General features: G+C 41.1%; 1 protein-coding gene across 5 annotated transcripts in view; it reads right to left on the reverse strand.

The window, feature by feature from the left end:
• GABRR3 (gamma-aminobutyric acid type A receptor subunit rho3) overlaps positions 1 to 20,529 on the reverse strand; it is a 42,204-nt gene extending 21,675 nt beyond the window's left edge. The window contains exons 1-4 of one of the 5 annotated variants that reach the window (XM_039386490.1): positions 20,255 to 20,529; positions 17,237 to 17,316; positions 13,853 to 16,911; positions 7,440 to 7,552 (exon numbers count right to left, since the gene is read on the reverse strand). In XM_039386490.1, the coding sequence (XP_039242424.1) occupies positions 7,440 to 7,552; positions 13,853 to 13,980 (241 nt within the window). In that variant the 5' untranslated portion in view covers positions 13,981 to 16,911; positions 17,237 to 17,316; positions 20,255 to 20,529. Of the gene's footprint in view, positions 1 to 7,439; positions 7,553 to 13,852; positions 16,912 to 17,236; positions 19,944 to 20,254 lie in introns of those variants that run through there. The other 4 variants (XM_039386489.1, XM_039386488.1, XM_027722432.2 and 1 more) reach the window with 4 other exon arrangements.
• Between the last annotated feature and the right edge of the window lie 276 nt (positions 20,530 to 20,805).

The raw sequence follows: 20,805 nt of genomic DNA on the forward strand, positions 1-20,805 counted from the left end.
CCCCACTATTTCATGCCACCGAAAAAGGTTGTGAGTCTTTAGCAAAGCGGGATGTGAATGAACAAATTATAAACATGTATTTGCATTTTTAGAATGAAGTGACTACAAATCAGTTAAAAATTACAGCCAAGTGGGAAACTATTTCCACTCTTGTCAGTGTACACTATCAAGAATGATGGATCTAGTTCTCCATGGGTTATGTACCTCTGCAATTTTCAGCAAGCACATCATTCCACTAATTGACTGATCACTTCCCTACAGAGGAGGGAGAGAGGAATATGTATGTGTGTGTATACACCATACACCCCACCCCCAAGAATATTTTGCATTTGGCATGAAAATCAGTAGGAATCATTGTACATGAGATTCCCATTACACTTGTAAAAAACAGTCAGTTAAAATATTTTTAAAGCACACATTTCAAATAACCCAGAAAAGACACGACTAGAAGGAAGTCTGAACAGCAGCAGATAGAAACAGCTTTTCTAATTTGTCTTTCTCTTTTTCTTGTCTTTTCCTTTTAGCAGTGCCAAGTCAAAATAGTCCAGAAACATCGCCCCCGTGATATCCAGCCACAATACTGTGTGTCTCTTTTGGGAATTATCCTTAAAATAGCAGCCTTTGAGGATTACACAGCTGCCTCCAGTTCTTACCAGTGGGGATCTTGAACTATTTTAGAGGCATAATCCCTCAATTTGACTTGTATTTTTTAATGGAGAGTTTGACCCTGCACAGAACAGATGAAGATGCCCTGTGCATGGGAAAGCAAGATAAGATGTGTTTAGAGTTAGCAGGGCACAGCAGAACATATTTAGGCACTGACAAGAGCTGTGCTGGCTGGCTTGGAAATCCTTTGAGGGGAATGCATCACTCAGTGGCCAAAGCCCAAAACAAGACTCAGGACTCCAGAGTGCAAAGTTCAACTGGTTTATTAGTAAAACACAAGCCAGCACTTCAGAAAATGCTGCTTCTTTGGGAGAATTTGGATTTATACCTGATGTGAACATCGTTCACAAATGGCATTTGCACATCATTTAAATGCAAAAGTTTCTGTCAAATTACGTGGGGGGAACAGGAGGAGAGTGGAGCAACTCCCAACATAAAAAAAAGTTTTACCATTTTCTAAGCCAAGGACAAATCCAAAGCAAACCAAGTTAAATGTCTACCATCAACATTCCTCAAACAAGACAAGGAGCTACCCACAAATCATAACCCAGAATAGGACGACTAATTTTCTAAGCCATCTGCCATGTGCAGTAAGGAAAAGGCTTTCCTTAGTGACAGCTGCTCAAAGTGTGATGATGGCAGTCCCAATATCTCTTGGAATTTCAAAAATTACAGACAGTTTCTTACTAAACAAGCATTTTTCCAGTGTGGGCACAGTTTCATTCAGTAATTCACCTCCTCTGGGTAGATATAAACTGATCACAGAAGCAGAAATCAGTGGCAGCTTATGATGATGATGATGGTTGCATGCACACAAACCAAAGTGCCACTTACACATGAACACACCCAGGGACATGTGACTCTGAAAGGAAGCTTGCACTGCACTGGCAGCTCTCATAAAACCAACTCAGTGGGGACAACGAACAGCATAAAAGAGATCAAAACCTATGGCCAGGAGAAATACAGGAAACTATTCCAAAGTGAATGGAAAAAAAAGGGAACAGTTACAATTAAATTTATTCCCGACTAGTGGAAATGCTAGAACTGTGAAACAGACTCCTCAATAAGAGATTCCTCTTCTCTGGAGAAAGACAAAAGACTGTACCCATGATGCTTAAGGAGAAAATACTGTTCAGTCCAGCATTCACCCCAGACAGTTATTAAACCACATCCCCCACCCCAGCCCTGACCTGTTATTGACAGATCACAGCAGCTGCAAATATTTCCTTCCTATTCTGACTTATTTGGCAATAAGTGTAAGGAGATAATAAAGACATTCATCACTGCACATGTATACAGCCCTGATCTCTTCAGTGTTCAATTTTCTCATCTGGAGTACTTTCATATTGTTGTCACTAACACACACACAACACCCCTCCCAAGATACCTGCTGGCCTTACTTCTGGCTTTCTGGGAACATTCCTTTCTGTGATCAAAAACCAAGTCCACTAGAAACAGTAATACTTAGCTATCAGGAACAGGTTGCTGAGAACTGTATTTTCTTCCTCCTTGGATTTGTTTTACCACGAGAGGACGTTTTTAAAAAATATCATTTCAATAAGCATTGGAAAGATTCCTAAACCAGCCTCTGTGTCTGCACCACATCTTTCTCCCTGCTATAGTGAGAATTTCAATCTCTGGCTGACCATCAGACAACAGCAGCAAAGTCACTTTTAAAAAAAGTCACCAGAGCAAAGCTGTGGGTTTTATTTCCCAGTTTGACAAAACTGGGGACGGCAGAGAGGATTTTGTTATTAAATTGAGCAGCTTCAGTTGCTTCTGGAGAGTCACTAGAAATCATTATTTTAGAGGGATTAGTGATTTCACAGTGGAGGCTCTGCAGATTTTCAAGATAATTACTCCTCAGCAAAAAAAAAAAACAACAAACCAGCATTGTTTTCAGATGGGTTTATCTTCACACAAGCCATTTCCAGTCTTTAATTTTAAAGGTTTAAAAATTGCAAAAGAATTCCTTGACGAGCATGGAATTTTTTTAACAGACAGTACATCAGGCCAAATTCCATAATACCCTTTTTAGAAGGGCTATTATGTAAAAAGGATACCCTTTTAGCATTTTTAGGATCAATTTCTACAGTAATAATGACTGGAATTCTATAGTGTTTTTATAATAGTCAGACCTTTGAGCACACAGCAAATTCCATAAAATAAATGCTGAATTTAGAAAAACCAGCCACTGTATCCCAGTTGAATTTGTAACAGTGTATGTGGGGGGAAAAAAGCAAAGCCTATAGAAAGTTCCCAGTAGGAGACAGAGACCAGGAGAGGATTAAGGCCTATGGGATTAATTTCTTCTAAAAAGGCTTGTGGACCTGTAGAGGAAGAAAACTGGATAGAAATGTAAACAAGCCCCAGAGAAGTGAACATATGTGGATGTGTTTACTTTCCCCTGGCAATGATAGAAACAGGAGAATTACTGGCAATGATATTTTATTCTTGGTACTGTTCTGTTTCTTTTTTATTTATGTGAGAAATGGAGGTGGACTGGTATTAGCAGTAGTCAGCTCTTGGGATGAAAGAACTAGCAATGTTTTGGATTTTTTTCTCAATGTAAAAGAGAAAAAAAACACCAGAAGATGACTGTCAGAGGTCTTGCAAATAAAAATATTTCCTTCCTGTCCTGGACCCCACCTATTCCTTCCAGTAACAGATGGTAAAAAGCCATTCCACTTTCATCAGTGTGAGTCTTCACCATGGTGAGAAGATATTTCTCATCTTTCAGGGAGAGCTGTGGTGCAAAAAATAAAACAACTTGGTGGCAAAGAGATATTAGAAAATTCAGATTATACTTATTTGCACATTGGGATGCAATTGGGCTCTTGACCAGCTAAATGCTGCTGAATTCTTTTCCATCATTTCTGATACTTGCTAATGTTATTATCCTCTACATTGGTTGAGAAAGCAGGGATAAGAAATTTTAAAACTTTAACTAACACACCATTAGTACAGGAAATTACAGGTCCTTAAGCCACAATGTAAAAGAAAAATAAAGTTGCCATACTAATATAAATATATATACATAAACACTCAGTGAGAACTTCCATGTACACAGTGATTATGAGCATGTGGTTCCATAAATTTTAAAATGCAAAATAGTTCAGAGAGTGAGTGGAAGGATTTCACTGTCGGGAAAACCAATGTATAGAGGAATAAAAGCATGATCTCCTCTATATGCTGGTCTGTGATCTTTTTTTAATGGCAATATTAATTTTCAGTAAGTGGAGACAAAACCCGGGAAACCAAGAGCTCACACCACCTACCAGTACTTTGAAATAATATAGTTCAGAAAATAAAAGGATGTAGATAAATAGGTGTATAGTAGAAAAGAAAGAATTTCTAAGGTTCACTTTAGGACCTCTCTCAGTGTGCAGTTTTGGCTGCTATGGGGCCCTCAGATCTGAGCTGCTACATATCTCTGTTCATTGTCTGGCACTGGCCTGTGCTCAGCCCATCTTACTGATGATAGTCATTCCAAGGAGGGCTGGCAGCATGCTTTGATTTCTTCACTCCAAATTTCAGGTGTCTTCTCACAGATTATCTTCTGAAAAATCCACTGAAGTACTTTGGGCCACAGCAGATGAAGATACACAAACCGTGACAAGATCTGACTCTGAGCCTACTCGCAGTCCTTTGTCTCCTCTGGTAGGACCTGTGCAGACACACAGCCCTGCTAGGCCTGGCAAGAACCATCCTGCCATTGCAGAACCCCTCACATTCCCACCTCCTGGCCTTTGTCAGCGCCTCTGGAAGCAGCAAGGCCTAAACAAAATTCCTACAACGCTCACTGATGCAGCTGGTAAGGCTGTAAGAGCAAAGGAAAAATCCATGCTCCTAGTCCAGTTCTAGTGGAATTACTCAAATCATTATGCTGGGCCACATCTGTTTGCATCAGCAGGGGATCCATCTACTGAAGCCTTCCAAACAATGCCAGACCATGACATTACACAGAAGGCAACAATCAAACAACAACAAAAAATTCAGGAAAGGGAAAAACCACCAACACCACACCCCTTCCACCAACAACTGAACAGCCTGGCTTAGGGAGTATGTTAAGTAAGATACACTCACATAAATGACAGCAGAGATGTGTCCATTTGGTCAAGAAAAAGGATCTCTTACCTCCACGGAGCAACTTCCACGACAAAGCAGCCAATCACGTGAGCAAAGTCACAATTATTCCTAGTAACACTGCAGCCAGTAGCATCAGTATCCAGCAGTTCCACATTCATTTCCCCCAGGTTTTTCCCTGTGCATATTTGCTCAGTTTACGAATCACTGTGCTCTGTTTTTCATTTGTAACTTAATTATAGGTACTAAAAACTCTAGGTCCTTTAATCTGCCTCATTTACATTGCATGTGTGGGGCTAAATGAAATCAAACTTAGATTTAAGAGTTCTCTGCACTGAGGAACCTCCAGCAGGTTCAAAACAGCACGAATTTTCCAGCTGCTTTTTTTTCCCTAAACTGGTGCAAAGGATGATTGACCTACTGAGGGAAAGGGGCACAATGGAGCCAGATTAACAAAATCTGTCATTCCAACTCCCTGACATACCCAGAAAATCCCAATAGGGTATAGGAGAGGGAAAAAAAAATGTCTCTTTTCTAAAGGTGAAGAATAAATTCTTGTTTTTCACCCAGCTTTTTTGACCTGCTTTCTTTTCCTCTGTTTCAAATTGATTCATGGTGCTGAGCTGAATAAATCATGCAACATGGCATGTGACAGATACAAGCCCTTCATGAATCACAGTGCTGAGATGTTTCATTAGATTTGATGAAAACAAACCCAAAATTTCACCTGCTTTAAATACATAAAGCCACAGTAAGTCCTTGGGCAGTTCAAGGCTATGTTATAACTGCTGTGGCAATGATATCTCTAATTTCACCTTCTCCTCTAGGTGAACTTCCTTCTGCTGCACACTAAATCACCAGCATTCTTCTGTGAAAGCCATACCCTGTCTCTGCTGTCACAAAATAATTCTGAGTATGTTATTCAGATTCATGTTTCAGTTGTGATATTTGTCCACTGATGAGAGCACACTTGTGCATTTACTCTCTGCTGCTGCCTCTTGAAAACAAAATCATTCTTTACTACTGCAACATCACTGAAATCAATGGTAAAACAGGAACAATGGAGTATAAATTTGGGATTTCATTTCACTGTGACTTCTCTCATTCTGTGCTGTAAAAATGCTAATGCATCTGTTTTAGTCTAAGAGAGATTCAGGCATTAGTATTCCACATTTTAAGAGAGTTCTGAAAATTTGGAAGTGTGTGAACTGTTGGATGTGACTGAAAAAAAGTGCCTCCCACGCCACTATGGCATGTGGATGACAGAGGAGAAGCGAAGTTGATGTGCTCTCCTGCTGGAAGCTGTTTCTGAGAGACAGGAGTGCAGCTGAAATCACACCCACGGCAGTGTGATCAGTGGGAGGCCCGTGCAGTGAAGGCAGTGGAAAAACTACAGCTGGCTTCAAGAGGAATTGAATGGGCTCAAGGACCAGTCATCTGAAAATGAAAGGACAAGGGGAAAAAGCCTGGTGCAGATTTTCTGGAGGTAAAAAAATCCTCGCTGCCCGTGGAAAATTACAACTGCCAGCTCACAGGGTATATTCTCAAAGCTGCTTTTATGTATGTACATCATAAATAATGCTTTCTGGGATGATGCAGCAATGAAGGAAATCCCAGACCTCTGCCTGCTTTGATGGAAATGCTACTTCCTTTCTGAGATGACGCTTCCAAAAACTTACATTCCTTGTGTGGCAAAGCAGGCGGAAACAAGAAGAGATCCAGAGACTCTTGAGACTAGACAGGTATCAGGCATGAGGTAATTTGAACTTCTGTTGCCAAGAAACAGACTCTATCTCAACTATTCTTCAAAATCAGGCAAGATTTCTGATCTCTGCCAAGACATAATTTCTATGGTAACAAGAAACTCTCTCACATTCTCCCAGTGTATCCAGAGAGGCTCTTCTTACCCCACATCTCCTGGAATGCTTGTCAGGCCCCAGATCCCAGCAGCTGGAGTTAACAGGAACAGCTCCACAGACTTCAGCCAGCCTTCCAGATTTATGTTTGTCTACACAACTGATTATTGGTCCTCATATTTTATTTTGGCTTCATAATCCAGAGCAGTTCAGTCTATTTTCATGAATCATGAAAACAGAAGTGGTGACGCAAAGGCTCAGACAAAGCTTATTATGGGGTGGCTTTCTCATTTCCCCTTTTCATGAAGGAGAGTCAAAACTGAATCTAAACTGTGAACATCCCATTAAATACTCCCTTTATCCAGATGCAATTTAGTTAAATGAAGAAATAATCATCAGAGTGCCCAACAACACAGAAACAACATGGTGATACACTGAAGGCCTGTGGGTAGTTTTTTAATTCTGCACAGAGCAAACAGATTTAGGAACTGGTGGTTCATTTCAATCTCCCAAAACAAATCTGGTGACTAAGTAATTTGCTAATTGCTACTAGACAATGCAGTTTACAGGGATACCTTAATCACTGTTCTCAAAGAATCCTACTCTAACAATATTTTATTTTAATTACTTCTGGAAAGGAGACAATACGACAAGGACAAACTTTTCCTACTGATAAGCTAAACACAGAAAAGTCTCTTTTGCCTAAAAGCATTTCTAGATTTCTTCTTTATTTATTTCCTGAAGTACAAAAGAGGTGCTCTGCCGTTAAGTCTGTCATTCCAGAGAGAGGATAAAGTCTTAACCAGCACAGTGCAGGTGTGTGCTGCTTACCTCCAAATCCAGGTCGCAGTGCAAAGTCATGGTCCTCTATGTGAAGCAGCTGCTCAGATTTAAGCGGCCGTACTTTAGTGCTGTCAAGTTTCCTCATTTTAATTTCTCGTTTGCTAAGTTTTAAAAAAGAAAAAAAAAGTAAGAAACTTAATTTTTTTTTTTTCTGCCTGACATTCAGACTGCTGGTTAAATCAAGTAGGGACCCAAAAGTACCAGACAGTTGAATCTGGTATGATAAGGGTAACAACTGTGCCAATAAAGTTAGAGAAAGATATATTGGGAAAGGTTGGGAAATGAGGTATGAGGGTGCCCAGGTCCATGAAGAACACCAATTATTTATAAGAAGCCCCAGGAAAAACATCATGATCTCCTTCTGTTCCCCTCAGAGATTGTATTTATCATTATACAAGAGAATAGAGCTGTTTGAGAAAAAGTTATTACTCATATAAACACTTGCAACTCAAACTTGGAAATAACACCACATACCCATGGCTTAACCACTTCATACATTATCCATATTACAGAGACAATTATTGCTTTTATTATAATTGTGGGGTTTTTCCTAGGAGCTCAGATGGGTCAATAATTTTTAAGGACTGAGAAATGAGGATCCTGGATCTAGGGACTTGCAGGGGTAATGGCTTTAAACAGAAAGAGAGTAGGTTTAGATTAGGTATTAGGAAGAAATTCTGGGCTGAGAGGGTGGTGAGGCCCTGGAACAGACTGCCTGGAAAAGCTACAGATGCCCCATCCCTGGAAGTGTTCAAGGCCAGACTGGATGGGGTTTTGAGAAACCTGGTCTCGTGAGTGGTGTCCCTGCACAAGACAGGGGGGATTGGAACTGCATCATCCTAGGAGTCAATGTTCTATAGTACACATTAGGATCACCTTTCTCATGGTGACAATAGTGAAACATGGGAACATATTGCCTGGGCAGGTTTTGAGACTCCTTTCACTCAGGCTGTTTAAGAATAGGTCAGACATTTCTTTGTACACGTGACTTAATACAATTGCTTTGCCACAGGCAAGGGGCTCTCCCTAGGCACAACTTCTTTTGTGCTTTCTGTGATTCTCTGGGACTTTGCTGCCAGCAACTCCAATTACTACTTTAGACTGACTGATAGATATTTGTTCTGAAGATTTGGCCCTGTAGGCAAACACTGCTTAAGGCAAAGTATGGAATACCTCAGGATAAGGTGTGGGCCTGTATTTACTTATTTTTCTCCTTTCCCCCCCCTTTTTTCCTGATAATGAAGCCCATCAAATTAATTTTAAATTACAAGAATGCTGAGGGGGCCATGGGGCTGCTCAGAACCGCTGGGCTTGAACAAATTAATTGACCTTAGCACCCTTGAAGGTCTGTATTAATGTTGGCTGAATCAAATTATCAGGGCAATCAGAAGGCCCATCAGGCATTTCAAACACAGCCTTTAGTTTTCCAAGCAGGAAAATCACGTGGATGCTAAAACGAAACCCCGTCCTTCAGAGAATTAAAACCACCAGAGAGCAAGCCTGTGTTAGAGCAGGATGGGCAGCAGGACTGAACACCTGCAATGCTCTGCAACAGGGAAATTCTGCTGCCTGGGAACCAGCATAAGAGGAGATGATGAATTATGCTCAGAATGCCGTGGCACAGCTCATACACTTTGGAAGCAGCGGGTTATTTGTCAGCGGATGCACCAAGAAAAAGGGCTGTTTGATGCTCCGATGATTTCACTGGAAGAAGCAGCCTGGAACTATGATTCATCTGTCACAGCTTCTTACTAGAAGTGTGTGACTGAGACAGGCTTTCCCTGGCCATGAGAGGCAAAACATAAGCCACCAGGGCAGGAATGTTCTACTTAATAAGCCACTGAGAAGAGATGTTACGGGACTGTGATATTCCTTCTATTTTCCCAGATGAGGACAAAATAAACAGAAATGCTGCCTCTATGAAAAACATCTTTTGTGCCCACTTACTTGAACAGCTGATGTTTTATATATGCAAATGGTGGAATTCTATAATTATTTCTAGCTGCTATCAAAAATGGTTCTTCAAGCCAGGCAACATCTTGCAGGTGTCAGAAGAGCATTATTAGCATTATTACAAACATGCTATATCTTCTCTTCAATACCTTCCTATAAACCTTTACAGTAAAGGAAAATAGGCTTGCATGCAGAGATATATGCTTATGGTGCTTGGGATGAATTTCATGGACATTGGTAACCTTCCACCTGTAAAGGTACCAAAACTTGGAAAAATTCCATTAAAATTTCTAAGATAATTAAAAAATAATACACTTCTGCTTCACATTTTTTTCTCCTGTTGACTGCTTCCCCAAGCCAGGGCTAAGAAGTGTTCTCCAGCAGATACTCCTTTAACATCAGCATCTGGGCTCCAGATGTTGCTCCTTGGCAGAGAGTTACACTGTTAAATTGTCCTCACTGCAGCATTACAGTTATTTAACTGATGATTCAAAGGGAGTCTCATGTATGCGTTTGTTTACTCCAAATAAATCTTAGACCAGGAGCTAACTATTGATCAGCACCACAGCATTGTGAAATCAGCAGCACATGTCTTCATGCTCCTTCCCATGGTATCAATTCCATTAAAAAGCAGAAGAGGTGTCTGGGAGGAAAAGCCCACACAGAACCACAGAATCATTCAGGTTGGAAAAGACCTCTAAGATCATCGAGTCCAACCATTAACCCAGCCCTGCCAAGCCTATCCCTAAACCACATCCCTAAGCAACCACATCTTGCCTTTTAAACACCTCCAGGGATGGTGACTCAACCATTTCCCTGGGCTGCCTGCTCCAGGCCTTGACAGCCCTCTGAGTGAAGAAATTTTTGTCAAATCATTTGCAGATGCATCTATCAGCAGACACATGCATCTAAAAAAGGGAAATTACCTCCCTGGGTGCACTCTGACAGATGCCTTGGTATTAGCATAGATCTGGGCAATGATCAATACCACTTTATTGGTCTCAGTGAGGCACGTGCTCAAGAAACTCCTGCTTCCAGTTACAGCTGTGCTCTCCACAGCTGTATTCCAGGCAGCATTTTTCATTATCCAAATGAAATGGTAATCTATGACTACATTCCAAAAGAGGTCGTAAAAAGCACTTGAAGTGTTTCAGCTCACACAGGGAGGACACCCCTGTTGGTAATTATACAGTAAGTTAATAGAAGCACTAGATTTTTGGATGAAAAAAAAGTGAGGAATACTGTTCTGTCACTTCCTTACCCAGTACTACTACATGGACCTTCGTATTTGACAGAACTCTCAAAGAGCAGTTACTCACTGCCTACAAAACCACAGCAACTAATTCAGAATTATTTTTAAATGGACAAAGATGTGTCAGGTTTTTAAAGATAAATTTAGCTGCTCCTGCCTAACCTTGATTACCATTAGGAAATGAAAGGTCAACGATCTGTTCAAGGGTACTTGGATCATTTTTGTTTAAAGCATTTAATCACTTAATGCCACCAGTGTAGCTCCATGGCATTCATGGCACTGCTGTGGTTAGCATCCCAGCTGGTTGTCTTCAACCTAACCAGGTTATCAGAAGTTTATGCTGCTTCAGGGAGCAATGGGACAAGTTCATGGAAAAGAAATCCACTGAAGATCACTAAATCTACAGAAATTACATCCAACACAGGATGTATCTGAAGGAAATTTGCTGACTTGACGTAGCTGGAAGTACTAGGGAGAAATATCTTATTTGTTTGCCCTGTCCTTATTCTTCCAAACCTGTGCTTACAAGCCCAGGAGTAAGATAGATCCTGCATGGCTGTTCTTCTGTTTTAGTAGGGAAAAAATATCTTGTTATACGTTATACTCAAAATGAAATTAGATAAGTTTATGAAAAGAATACTATTAAGGACACTTTTTGTAAAAAGAATACCCTGGATTTCATGGCCATAGGTTTCTTTCCAGTGCTGTGTTCCCAAGATATTTTATCTACTACTAAATCAAAGGTATTCAAAAGGTAGAAGTTACAGAAATCTTACTCCCAGAAGAATCTGTGGGGTTACACAGCAGTGTTTTAACAAATTTACCAAATCTTGAAGACCAGACAAATGTAATAATCAAAGTTGTATAGTTCTCTCTCACACACATAAAAATGCATTTCTAAGTGTTCAGTAACATCAGCAACATGCACTGTCAAAAAGCCCAATATTTTGACAATCAAATGTTTTGTTCTTTGCTGCAGGAAATGGACCATGAGAATAATCGCTTTCTCATGTACTTTTGGTTAATGCTTTAAAATCTTCTTTACAGGAGAATGCAGACAAATAGCTTTGGAGGGAGAACTGGGTTACTCTATTAAAACAGTGGAACTTGTAGGTTAAGTAACATTTTCACATGGGATTCTTTTTAAAAGGCCACCCATTTAACCAAGGCCATCTGTCAGCTGTGTCCCTAATAACCCTCGTGCTGGCTGAAAGATTTTTCCCCAGAAAGAAAAAGAGGCTGGTGGAAAGTCAGACCCTGTTGCAATGAAGATAATTCTTCCTGAAGAACAAAAACAGAGAATGAAACAAAGAGAAATTAAACACACTTGGATCCTTTGCAGAGAAAAGCTGGATTTGCAGCTGCTAAGCTTTGGGATCCTGCATGGCTCAGATTCTGCAGGCTTCTTCCTAGTTTGAAATCACTGGGACCTCAGAAGTGGAATATGTGGGATGCCAAAGCATGCCTTGTGTAAAGAAAACTGCAGTCTTGGCATTCCTCCTTGTTCCTATTCTTCCTTTTCTGTTAACACCCTGCCTGTCTCACAGGACTGTCACATGGATCCATTTCTATGCATTAGTAAAGATCTGTGAAGGTGGAGAGGACACTGTGCTAATATTGGTACTGCTGTCCTATGGCAAGAGGATGTCCAGCAGGATGCCTCAAAATTTGCTTTCTCCTACCACCAGGATTCTTTCCTGCTTTGTGATTTTTTTACGTCACTGATGGAGCGACTGCTCTCAGCTACTGCAGAACAGGATAAATGCAAACAGGAGCACATGCTTTCCTTTCAGCACAGACAAAAGTGTATCAGCTGAGCTTGAAACACACCCTCCTTGCCACTACCATTAGAAATAACAAGGCATTTGATGCTGTTTCCATTTGATTTTTAACTGCTTCCTGAGACAAGCGAAGCACCAGATTAAACCTTATGTTGATACTAGGGCTAGTTCTGCTTATTTTCCTGTGAGCACCCACTCACAAAAGCTGTCAGTAAGTTTGAAACAATCTGCTGAACAGCCATGCTTTTCATGAGCTTTTGGCTTAGACCAAACTTGAACCTATACCTTCAAAAAGAAATCCAGAGGTACTGAGTGATGCAACATCTCCAGGCACCTCTGGTGTGTAATCTGTTACCTTGCGTGGCTTAAACGTGATTTTATCAAGACATGTAGGGTTTCAGAGATATTTCACTGATGGATTATCACATAAGAAGTGGTACAGGAGGTGAACAGCTGTAGCCCTGTCACAAAGCATGCAACTTGAGGAAAAAAAACCAACTTGAACACATCAGAGGAGTCCACTTATGTTACTTTTCCTCAATATGTGATACTGTACAAATAAACTATCAGCTCCACTGCTCATTTTAGTAGGTGGTCAAGCACATTGAAAAATCTAGCAGTTGTATCCCTTCTCCTCCCTTAAATGGAGCTATTTATTCCCAACAAAGAGAAGTTTTCCTTGGATTGTCACTGGCAGTGATTGGTCTGTTCACATACTATTAGATTAATCTGGAAACGTGTTGAGAGACCTCACGTGGCAGATGGGAAATTGCATTGGGGGGGAAAAAGCACTAACATTTTGCACATAAACTCACATGTAAAAACCTCTGTATCATTATTCATTTCCAATCAGCTACTTGATTGGAAAAAGCAGAAACAGAGACAATCTTCAGTGTATAGAAGCACAAGTATATTCTAGAAAGGGAACACACTGTGTCGTCACTGTAAATAATCTATAATTCACGTCATGTAGCACCATAAAAATGTCTTCTGTATCTTTACAGCGTAGCTACTCTGCTGTTTAGGTAATGGAAGTCACCTTAAAACTTGAAATCACTTTGGAAGGCATTTCTGCTTCTTGTAATGGGAGTGAGAGGGCAAGAATACTTGGTACATCACAGCAGTAGTCTGGCATCACAATTAGTAGCCTTATATCATAGGAGATAAAAGAGCTGGATGTGAGTGGGCACACACCTGCATATATATATATTAAGCATTCATGAAATCACAAAATGAAACATCTGGTTATGAAAAATTAATGAATATTTCACCATGTCTGTTTTCTAGCAATACTATGTGTTACTATAAATCCAGAAGCAGGAAAACAGGACAGTGAACAAAAAGAGTGCATTGAAAGGTGTCTGACAGCATGAAGTTCACCAGAGGAACACTGACAGATAAAGTATGTTGCTTACCTGGTATGCTTTCTTGAGAAAGATAATTGCTGCCGACGATGAAGGTGGTGGTGCTGACTGTGAGAGCTGTGTAGCGTTGCTGTTGGCCACAGGCAGGTGAGGAACAGAAGTTTCATGACCAGGACCATCTCTTCCAAGACAGAAACGCACCTGATCACCCAATCCACCTTGCTGACTTCTTGTTTTCAGTGTTTTTACTGCTTAGCAACAGCATAGCATACAAAAGATGCACGTGAAGCATCACTGAAGTGAGAAGACAGGGGCATCCCAGTCCTGACGTCCTCGCCGAGTTCCCCTCATACTTTGGCAAATCATAAATATTTCTTCAGCTGCACATCCCTGCAGCATCTGCTGTCAAAACAGAAGCACCTGGTTCTCAGAAATGTGGTAGATCCAGCAGTTTGTTTGGGCAGGCTGCAGTCTGACCCATTGCTTCCACTCCTTCAGCATAGGCGCGTTTTTAAATTCTCCATCACCCGCTCAGTAACCTCTTCCACATCGCCTGTGCAGGCAAAGTGATGTCAAACATTTAATCCCCCTTAAATCCCACACAAAACCATACAAAAATCTGCCTTAATGACAAAGGTCTCTAAATTAATCTTGCTTTATGTATATGTGTGTCTGTCTGCTCAGAATCATTTTCTGTGCAGATCAAGCTCTTCTGTTAACTGTCTTCCCAACATCATTTCTGTCTCTGTGATCTCCAAGCATTTTATCTGCACATGCAGAACTACTTTTGGACAGAACAATATCACAGAACAAGTCCAAACTAAAAAATGAAGTCTTGTTTCAATATTCCTTCTCTTTCTCTTTTTTTTTTTAACTGAGCTCTGCAGCTGTTTAATCTATGCTAAATAGAGGTATGTGCATGTCTAAGATCCAGTATCTTCCACCAACCCCAATTTTATCTATACCTCATTTAGCCTGTCCTGACTGTTCAACAGCAGGCTGAATTGCAAAGCATTTTATTAACAAATTGTTGCTTAAGCAATAAATAGTGCATGCCAGCTACAAAAGATGGTAAGATTTCTTCTGGGCAATGCTGGGGACACACCTTCTTAGATGTCAAATTTATCCTTTTCAAGCCATCAGCAAGTTCAGTCATTATCACAATTGACAGCGTATGTTTATTTTTCTTTATTTAGATAATCAGAGATTTGAGACTGAAAGTCTGGGAAATTAAAACACCCAACCTCTGTCTAACAGAGAGAGGAGTAATTGGGGTCTCCCAGCAGTAGATTTCTTCCTAAGTAAAACAAACACAGGAATAAAACTAAGCCCAACACCGTGTCTGCTGAGATTGTTAACACCCAGGCACCCTGGGACAATAATTCTGTCATGTGGGCAACTGCCTCCTCAGGAGTTTCCTGAGATTTCCAACTAACTTCAGCTGAGCCAAGAAATAATTCCCAGATGCAAATTACTTCCACATGGAGGTTACCAATTGACAGCTAATTCCCACTGGTTTTTTTCCATTTGGAGTTGAACAGCTATCTGCCTGTAACTTAAAAAAACGTGTGGGGGGGGAAGAAGTTCCTTCCCAACCATCCATAAAACTTTAACGGTGTTAGATTGAGTTTGGTGGCCTAGATCAATGGCCTTCAACCCTATTATCCATCTCATTCAACTGTTCATGGTTTAATCCTTTCCTGTTCAGCAAATTTAGGGAAGATCATTTGTAGCCTGATAGTGCTTCCAGCAGATCTTGTGTATTCCCAGGAGGGAGTTTCTAGACAAGGTAGACACAACCTGTAGTTAATAAGACCTTTAACAAGCTTTTAATCATTATCATTTGAATGGAAAAGGGAAAATAAACAATAACTCTAATGAGAATTTATTCCAGGAGGAGATAATACGAGTTCCTGAGCCAGTCTGGTTAAATTCCCTAGTCTCACCCAGCCTACATATATCAAAGTATCAGACCATTGATTAAATTACCTACAAGAAAAAACCAAAAGCCTTTGGATCCTGTTCTTTCCCCACCCAAGCACAGGTCCAACAGTAGCTGAGGTTATCCACCAAGAGCTCTGAAGGGGTCTGTGGCTAGATCACGTCATGCTACTGCAGAAATTTTGTGTACTGACCTCAAGGAAGTCAAAGGAGTCCATTAAAAACAAGTAAGGAAAAATTGCTTTGTGAATGTATTTCCCAGCCGGAAAAGCGGGTGCTTAGAACCCCTGCTCCAGAAATATGCAAACACAGGCTATGCAGAATGACTGGCACACCTCTGGCCAAGCTGCATATGGATGTCTCTCCCTCCAGAAGAGGGGAGCCTTTAGCAGAGAAAGAGGCAATCAGCTGCTGTTTTCATTCAGCTCTCGGCACCCTGCTGTTTTATTACTCCCGGCTGTAGCAAGAACTGCGGTGCTGAAAAGACTGCTCCGTGGAGGGTATCCAAAACATGCTGAATGCTCCTTTGACTGCCCCTGCTAAAACCAGCTTTACTAAAAAAAAAGAAAGGGCTTGGGTGCATTGACACATTCCACACCTTCAGGAGGTTGATGCCATAAATACACCTTGAGGGTCCTTGCCTAAGCACAGTGAAAATCTAAGCACTACCCCTCTGTCCTCGAGTGTGGCATATTTCCAGAAACGGTCCGGCCCACACACGTGGAGTCCTCAGGACAGATTCCTGCAGAGGGGAATGGCAAACACTTCCACTGACCAGCGGGAATATCAGTGAGGGCAACTCGCTGTCACCCACGGCGACGGGGTTTCTTCATGCTAGAGCTGTTTTCATTTCCTCTGGGCAAGGGAGCATTACACAGAGAAGATTATAATATCATTCTAAATTGCCATTAAGAAAACAGGTTAATCTCCTAGGCATTTGTCGGTAATAAATTCTAAGAAGATCCATCTTTGCAGAAGAATAAAGACAAGGTAATATACTTTGCTTGTGCTGGGTGAGTCGCTGATTGGTTCTTGTGTTTAAACACAGAGCATTTTCTCTTTGCTATCAGTAAAATATTTCTTTAAAATTATCCCTTCTCTGCAGCCCATGAAGAGTTTGCAGTGCTTGTCTTTCCAGGACAAAACCCAGCAGAGGGTGCATAAGCTCACTGGAACAGTTTACAAACAAGCAGGGAAAGAAAAGAAACAAAGGTGAATAAACCACCTGGTATCAAAAAAATGAGATGCCTTCTTTTAAGTCAGCAAAATAAAACATTGCTTCTGGTAACTGCAATCTGGAACTACAGACCCCTCTCCACCACAGATCACAAGGCAAAGCAAATTGACAACAGCTATTATAAAAATGAAAACAGAAGAATGCCAGGGATGAAGAGAGGTTTCAGAGGCTGGAATTTTGCAGGAAATCTGATCACACCTAAAGGCCACTTTAAACACATGGAGCTGAAACACCACAGCACACCAGCACTTACCAACCTGTAAATTAGCTGCAGTGAGAAGAGATGCCAAGTGGAATGGGTAGTGTGGGTTTAACTGGCATGTAATTTTTTATTCTCCTAATCAGAGAATGAAACACAAGGAAAAAAAACCCTCATTAGTAAGAGTCTCACAGGAGGCACTCACTTCTGATAAACAACCAGCAAATCACAAAAAGCAGATTAACCAGAGCTGTGTCTGTGAGAGTGTGAATGCAACGCCACAGCACAGGAATAGGCAGCATTTTGCTTTTCTATGGTAACAGACTTGGTATATAAATGGTAACTTACCACTTATATCGTGGTGACTTGCAAAATTAATGTCAGAATTAAGGACAGTTTGTCCCGCTTATATTAATGCAAATGACAAACCAAGTTCCCAGAATAAGGTATCTGTTCACATTTCCTAACAGGATGAAGTGGGAGGAAAGCAGACACTGAGCATTATGATTCCATATTTGAGTAAGCACATCATATATTTCTGATAAATGCTTAGTTATACTGTTTAAAAAAAAAAATCCTGAATGTTTTTCTTTTCCCTTTTACAGGACATACTTTTTTTGTGGTCCAAGTACGAATTCTTTGTGAAATCATGGGTTTGGACTTACTGTTTCTTGTATTTCCTTAATACCTCACTGTCTGTGGCATTCTCATATCATCAAAGGGAGCATTCCTGACATGAGACAAACACTGCTGTGAAGGAAACCAAAAATCCAAGCATTACACATGCACAGTCCCCACCTGCAGTGGGCTCATCACATCACCTGGATCCAGACTGAGCCCAGGAGTTTGGTCTTGGTTCTGATGCCTTGGGAAGTCTGGCTCGACTCTAAACTGCTTTAGTGTGTTGAACACACAGTCTTGAACATGTTTTCCAAAGAAATTCTCTGTTCTGACAGCTTCTCCAGCCATGGATCTGAGGCTATTCCTCTTTTTGAACCCCTCAATCATTCCCATTAGTAGTAAAGTTAAATCTCAGACTTGTAATCTAAACTCTAAAGCAAAATTGGGAAATAATGTGAATTCAGAAACCCCTACAAGAAATGCAAAGTATCTGGCATCTAGTTGGCTTCATTAGCAACTGAGTGGCCAACGTATCTTAAAATCAGCACTCTGAAAACCATACACAGCTGACGAGAGATCAAAACTCCAGAAATCAAATGTAACTTCAGTGGTCTGCCTTTTCTTCTCATTACAGAACAACTGTTTGTTATTTTTCATTAAAGTGCTGCACATTTTTGTACAATCAGATATTTGGGTGGAAAAAGTGTCATCCATAACAAAGTCACGCTCTTCCCCAATTCTTTGCATTCCCTGCTTCCAGAGCTTTTAAGTCGGGGATTCTTTCCCTTTCATCCTTCTTCCCCGGACAGAACAATTAATTTCATCCCTTAATCCCTTTACTTAGGTTCTGCAGCAACAATTCTGAAAGTAAAACAATCAGTTTTACTGCCTGTAGTTAAGGAACAGCTGCATCTTTAGGGTGATCTCTGGCAAAACAAGCAGCCACATTTTTTACAGATTTACACTTCTCATAACCTCAGGGGCAGAAAACTTTGCCTTTCTGCCACCTCATGTTGACCACAGGCATGGGATACAGCACCCTACTCCTGCATTTATGTCCATCTCTTCCCAGGAGGAGTTACTACTGTTTGCTTCTTTATCTTTGTAGGATATATTTCTTTAAAAAAAATTTGGCCTCTCTCCCCAGAGAGGGAAGATCAAGGGGATGACCCATAAGCCCGAGCAATTCACAGTAAGACCATAGTGTATCCCCAGAAAGTAAGCTAGTTTGCCATACTGTGCTTCAATCCAAAAAGCAATATATACTGCATGAGATTATTTTTTTTTCCTTATTTTCTTGGCAGTCTGGCAAGTTGAGTGGTCTCTCAGCAGTGCTTACCAGCCAGATCCTAACTGCTACCTGAAGTTCTTTTGGCTCATTTCCCTCCACAGATTGAAACAAAACAATTCAGCAACTGTGTTTACTCTTTTCTTGCTGCCACACTGATGTTTATTAAGCACTTCCTACAGTGTGCCCAGTTTGCTGTCCAGGAGTCAACAATATCTCCGATGGGAACTAATTTATGAAATGTATTGCATATCTACAAAGCTCCTGTTCTGTCATCAATGAACATGAAGAGAAAAAAAAATGTTGAATAGTGAGGAAAAAAAAAAGTGCCTTTCAGCTTTGGCACTGCAAACTTTTTTCATCTTGCAGTCAAAACAGAGACAGATTTATTGATTAAAGTCTTATCTCTATTGGTCACAAAACAGCTTCAGAAGCCATCAGGCACAACTCTCTGTGGCTGTTTTCCAGGCTTTTCTTTCCCATTGATATCTTCCAGAGAAACATATGTTAACATCACAGAGCAGGTGCTCATTTCAAACTGGAAAGCCAATTTAAACTACGTGAATTGTACGCTAAAGTAAATATATATTTAAGTTTTATACATTTAACACTTCCTAGAGGGTGCCCATGTTTGGAACTTCTAAGGTTTCACAACTTCTGCTTTCCTAGTGGCTGACAAAAGAATGTATTCCTAAATCAATAAACATCTAAACAATTCACATCAACAAAATCTTGAAGGAGAGGAAAACAAAGTGAAGGGTAGCAGCAATGAAGGTTGGTGGGAAATTTGCTCACAGAATCACAGAATGGTTTGGGTTGGAAGAGACCTTAAAGATCACCAAGTTCCAACCTCCCTGCCATGGGTAGGGACACCTTCCACTAGACCAGGATGCTCAGAGCCCCATCCAGCCTGGCCTTGGACACTTCCAGGGATGGGGAATTCACAGCCTCTCTGGGCAACCTGTTCCAGTGCCTCACCACCCGCACAGGGAAGAATTTCTTCTGAAAGCTTTATCACTTCTGTTCATTATTTCACTGTTAACGTAAAGATAACGCCATTCAAATATTTGGTCTGGGAGATACAACACAGGTATCAGGGCTATGCCACGTTCCATTTGTAAAAAGATATGTAAAGCATAGCTGAGATCACCAGGAAAATGGAGCCACCTTCACTCCAAGATCACCCTGCCGTGCTGCCCTCAGTGCAGAAATCCTGATCCAGTAAATTGCCTTCAGGCACAGGAAAAGCTGTGGGGGATCCCAGAACCTGTGTATATGGTTTCTGTAAGACAAAACAAGCACGCAGAGAAATCCAAAGCCACAGGTCTTCCAGCTCTGCCTCCTCCTCGCCCCTGGGTGCCTGACACGGGACTCAAGGCAGACCAACTCTCCTTTCCTCCCACTTTTATTTTTGCGGGGGAAAAAAAGCCCAAAACCCAACAAAAACCCAAAACAAAACAAATCTTAAAAAAAAAAAAAAAAAAAAACAAAAACAAAAACAAAAACAGACAACCCAGGGTTGCTGGGTTGACTATTTCACTAAATTCCTTCCCCATCCTCGAAACATCCTGGGGGAACCACAGGTATTTCCCCCGCCCGTTCCCAGCGATGCCCTCAGGCAGCGCCTTCCCGGCCGCTCCCACCGAGCGCCGCGAGATGGCAGCGCCGGCCGCCGCCGCCCCGCCCGCCCGCAAGTGCCGGTCCCCTGTCTGCCGGGA

The sequence above is a fragment of the Pipra filicauda genome, unplaced genomic scaffold (genome assembly GCF_003945595.2).
Source record: "Pipra filicauda isolate LSUMZ 115617 unplaced genomic scaffold, ASM394559v2 scaffold487_size526621_pilon, whole genome shotgun sequence".
NCBI classification, from domain to species: Eukaryota; Metazoa; Chordata; class Aves; order Passeriformes; family Pipridae; genus Pipra; species Pipra filicauda.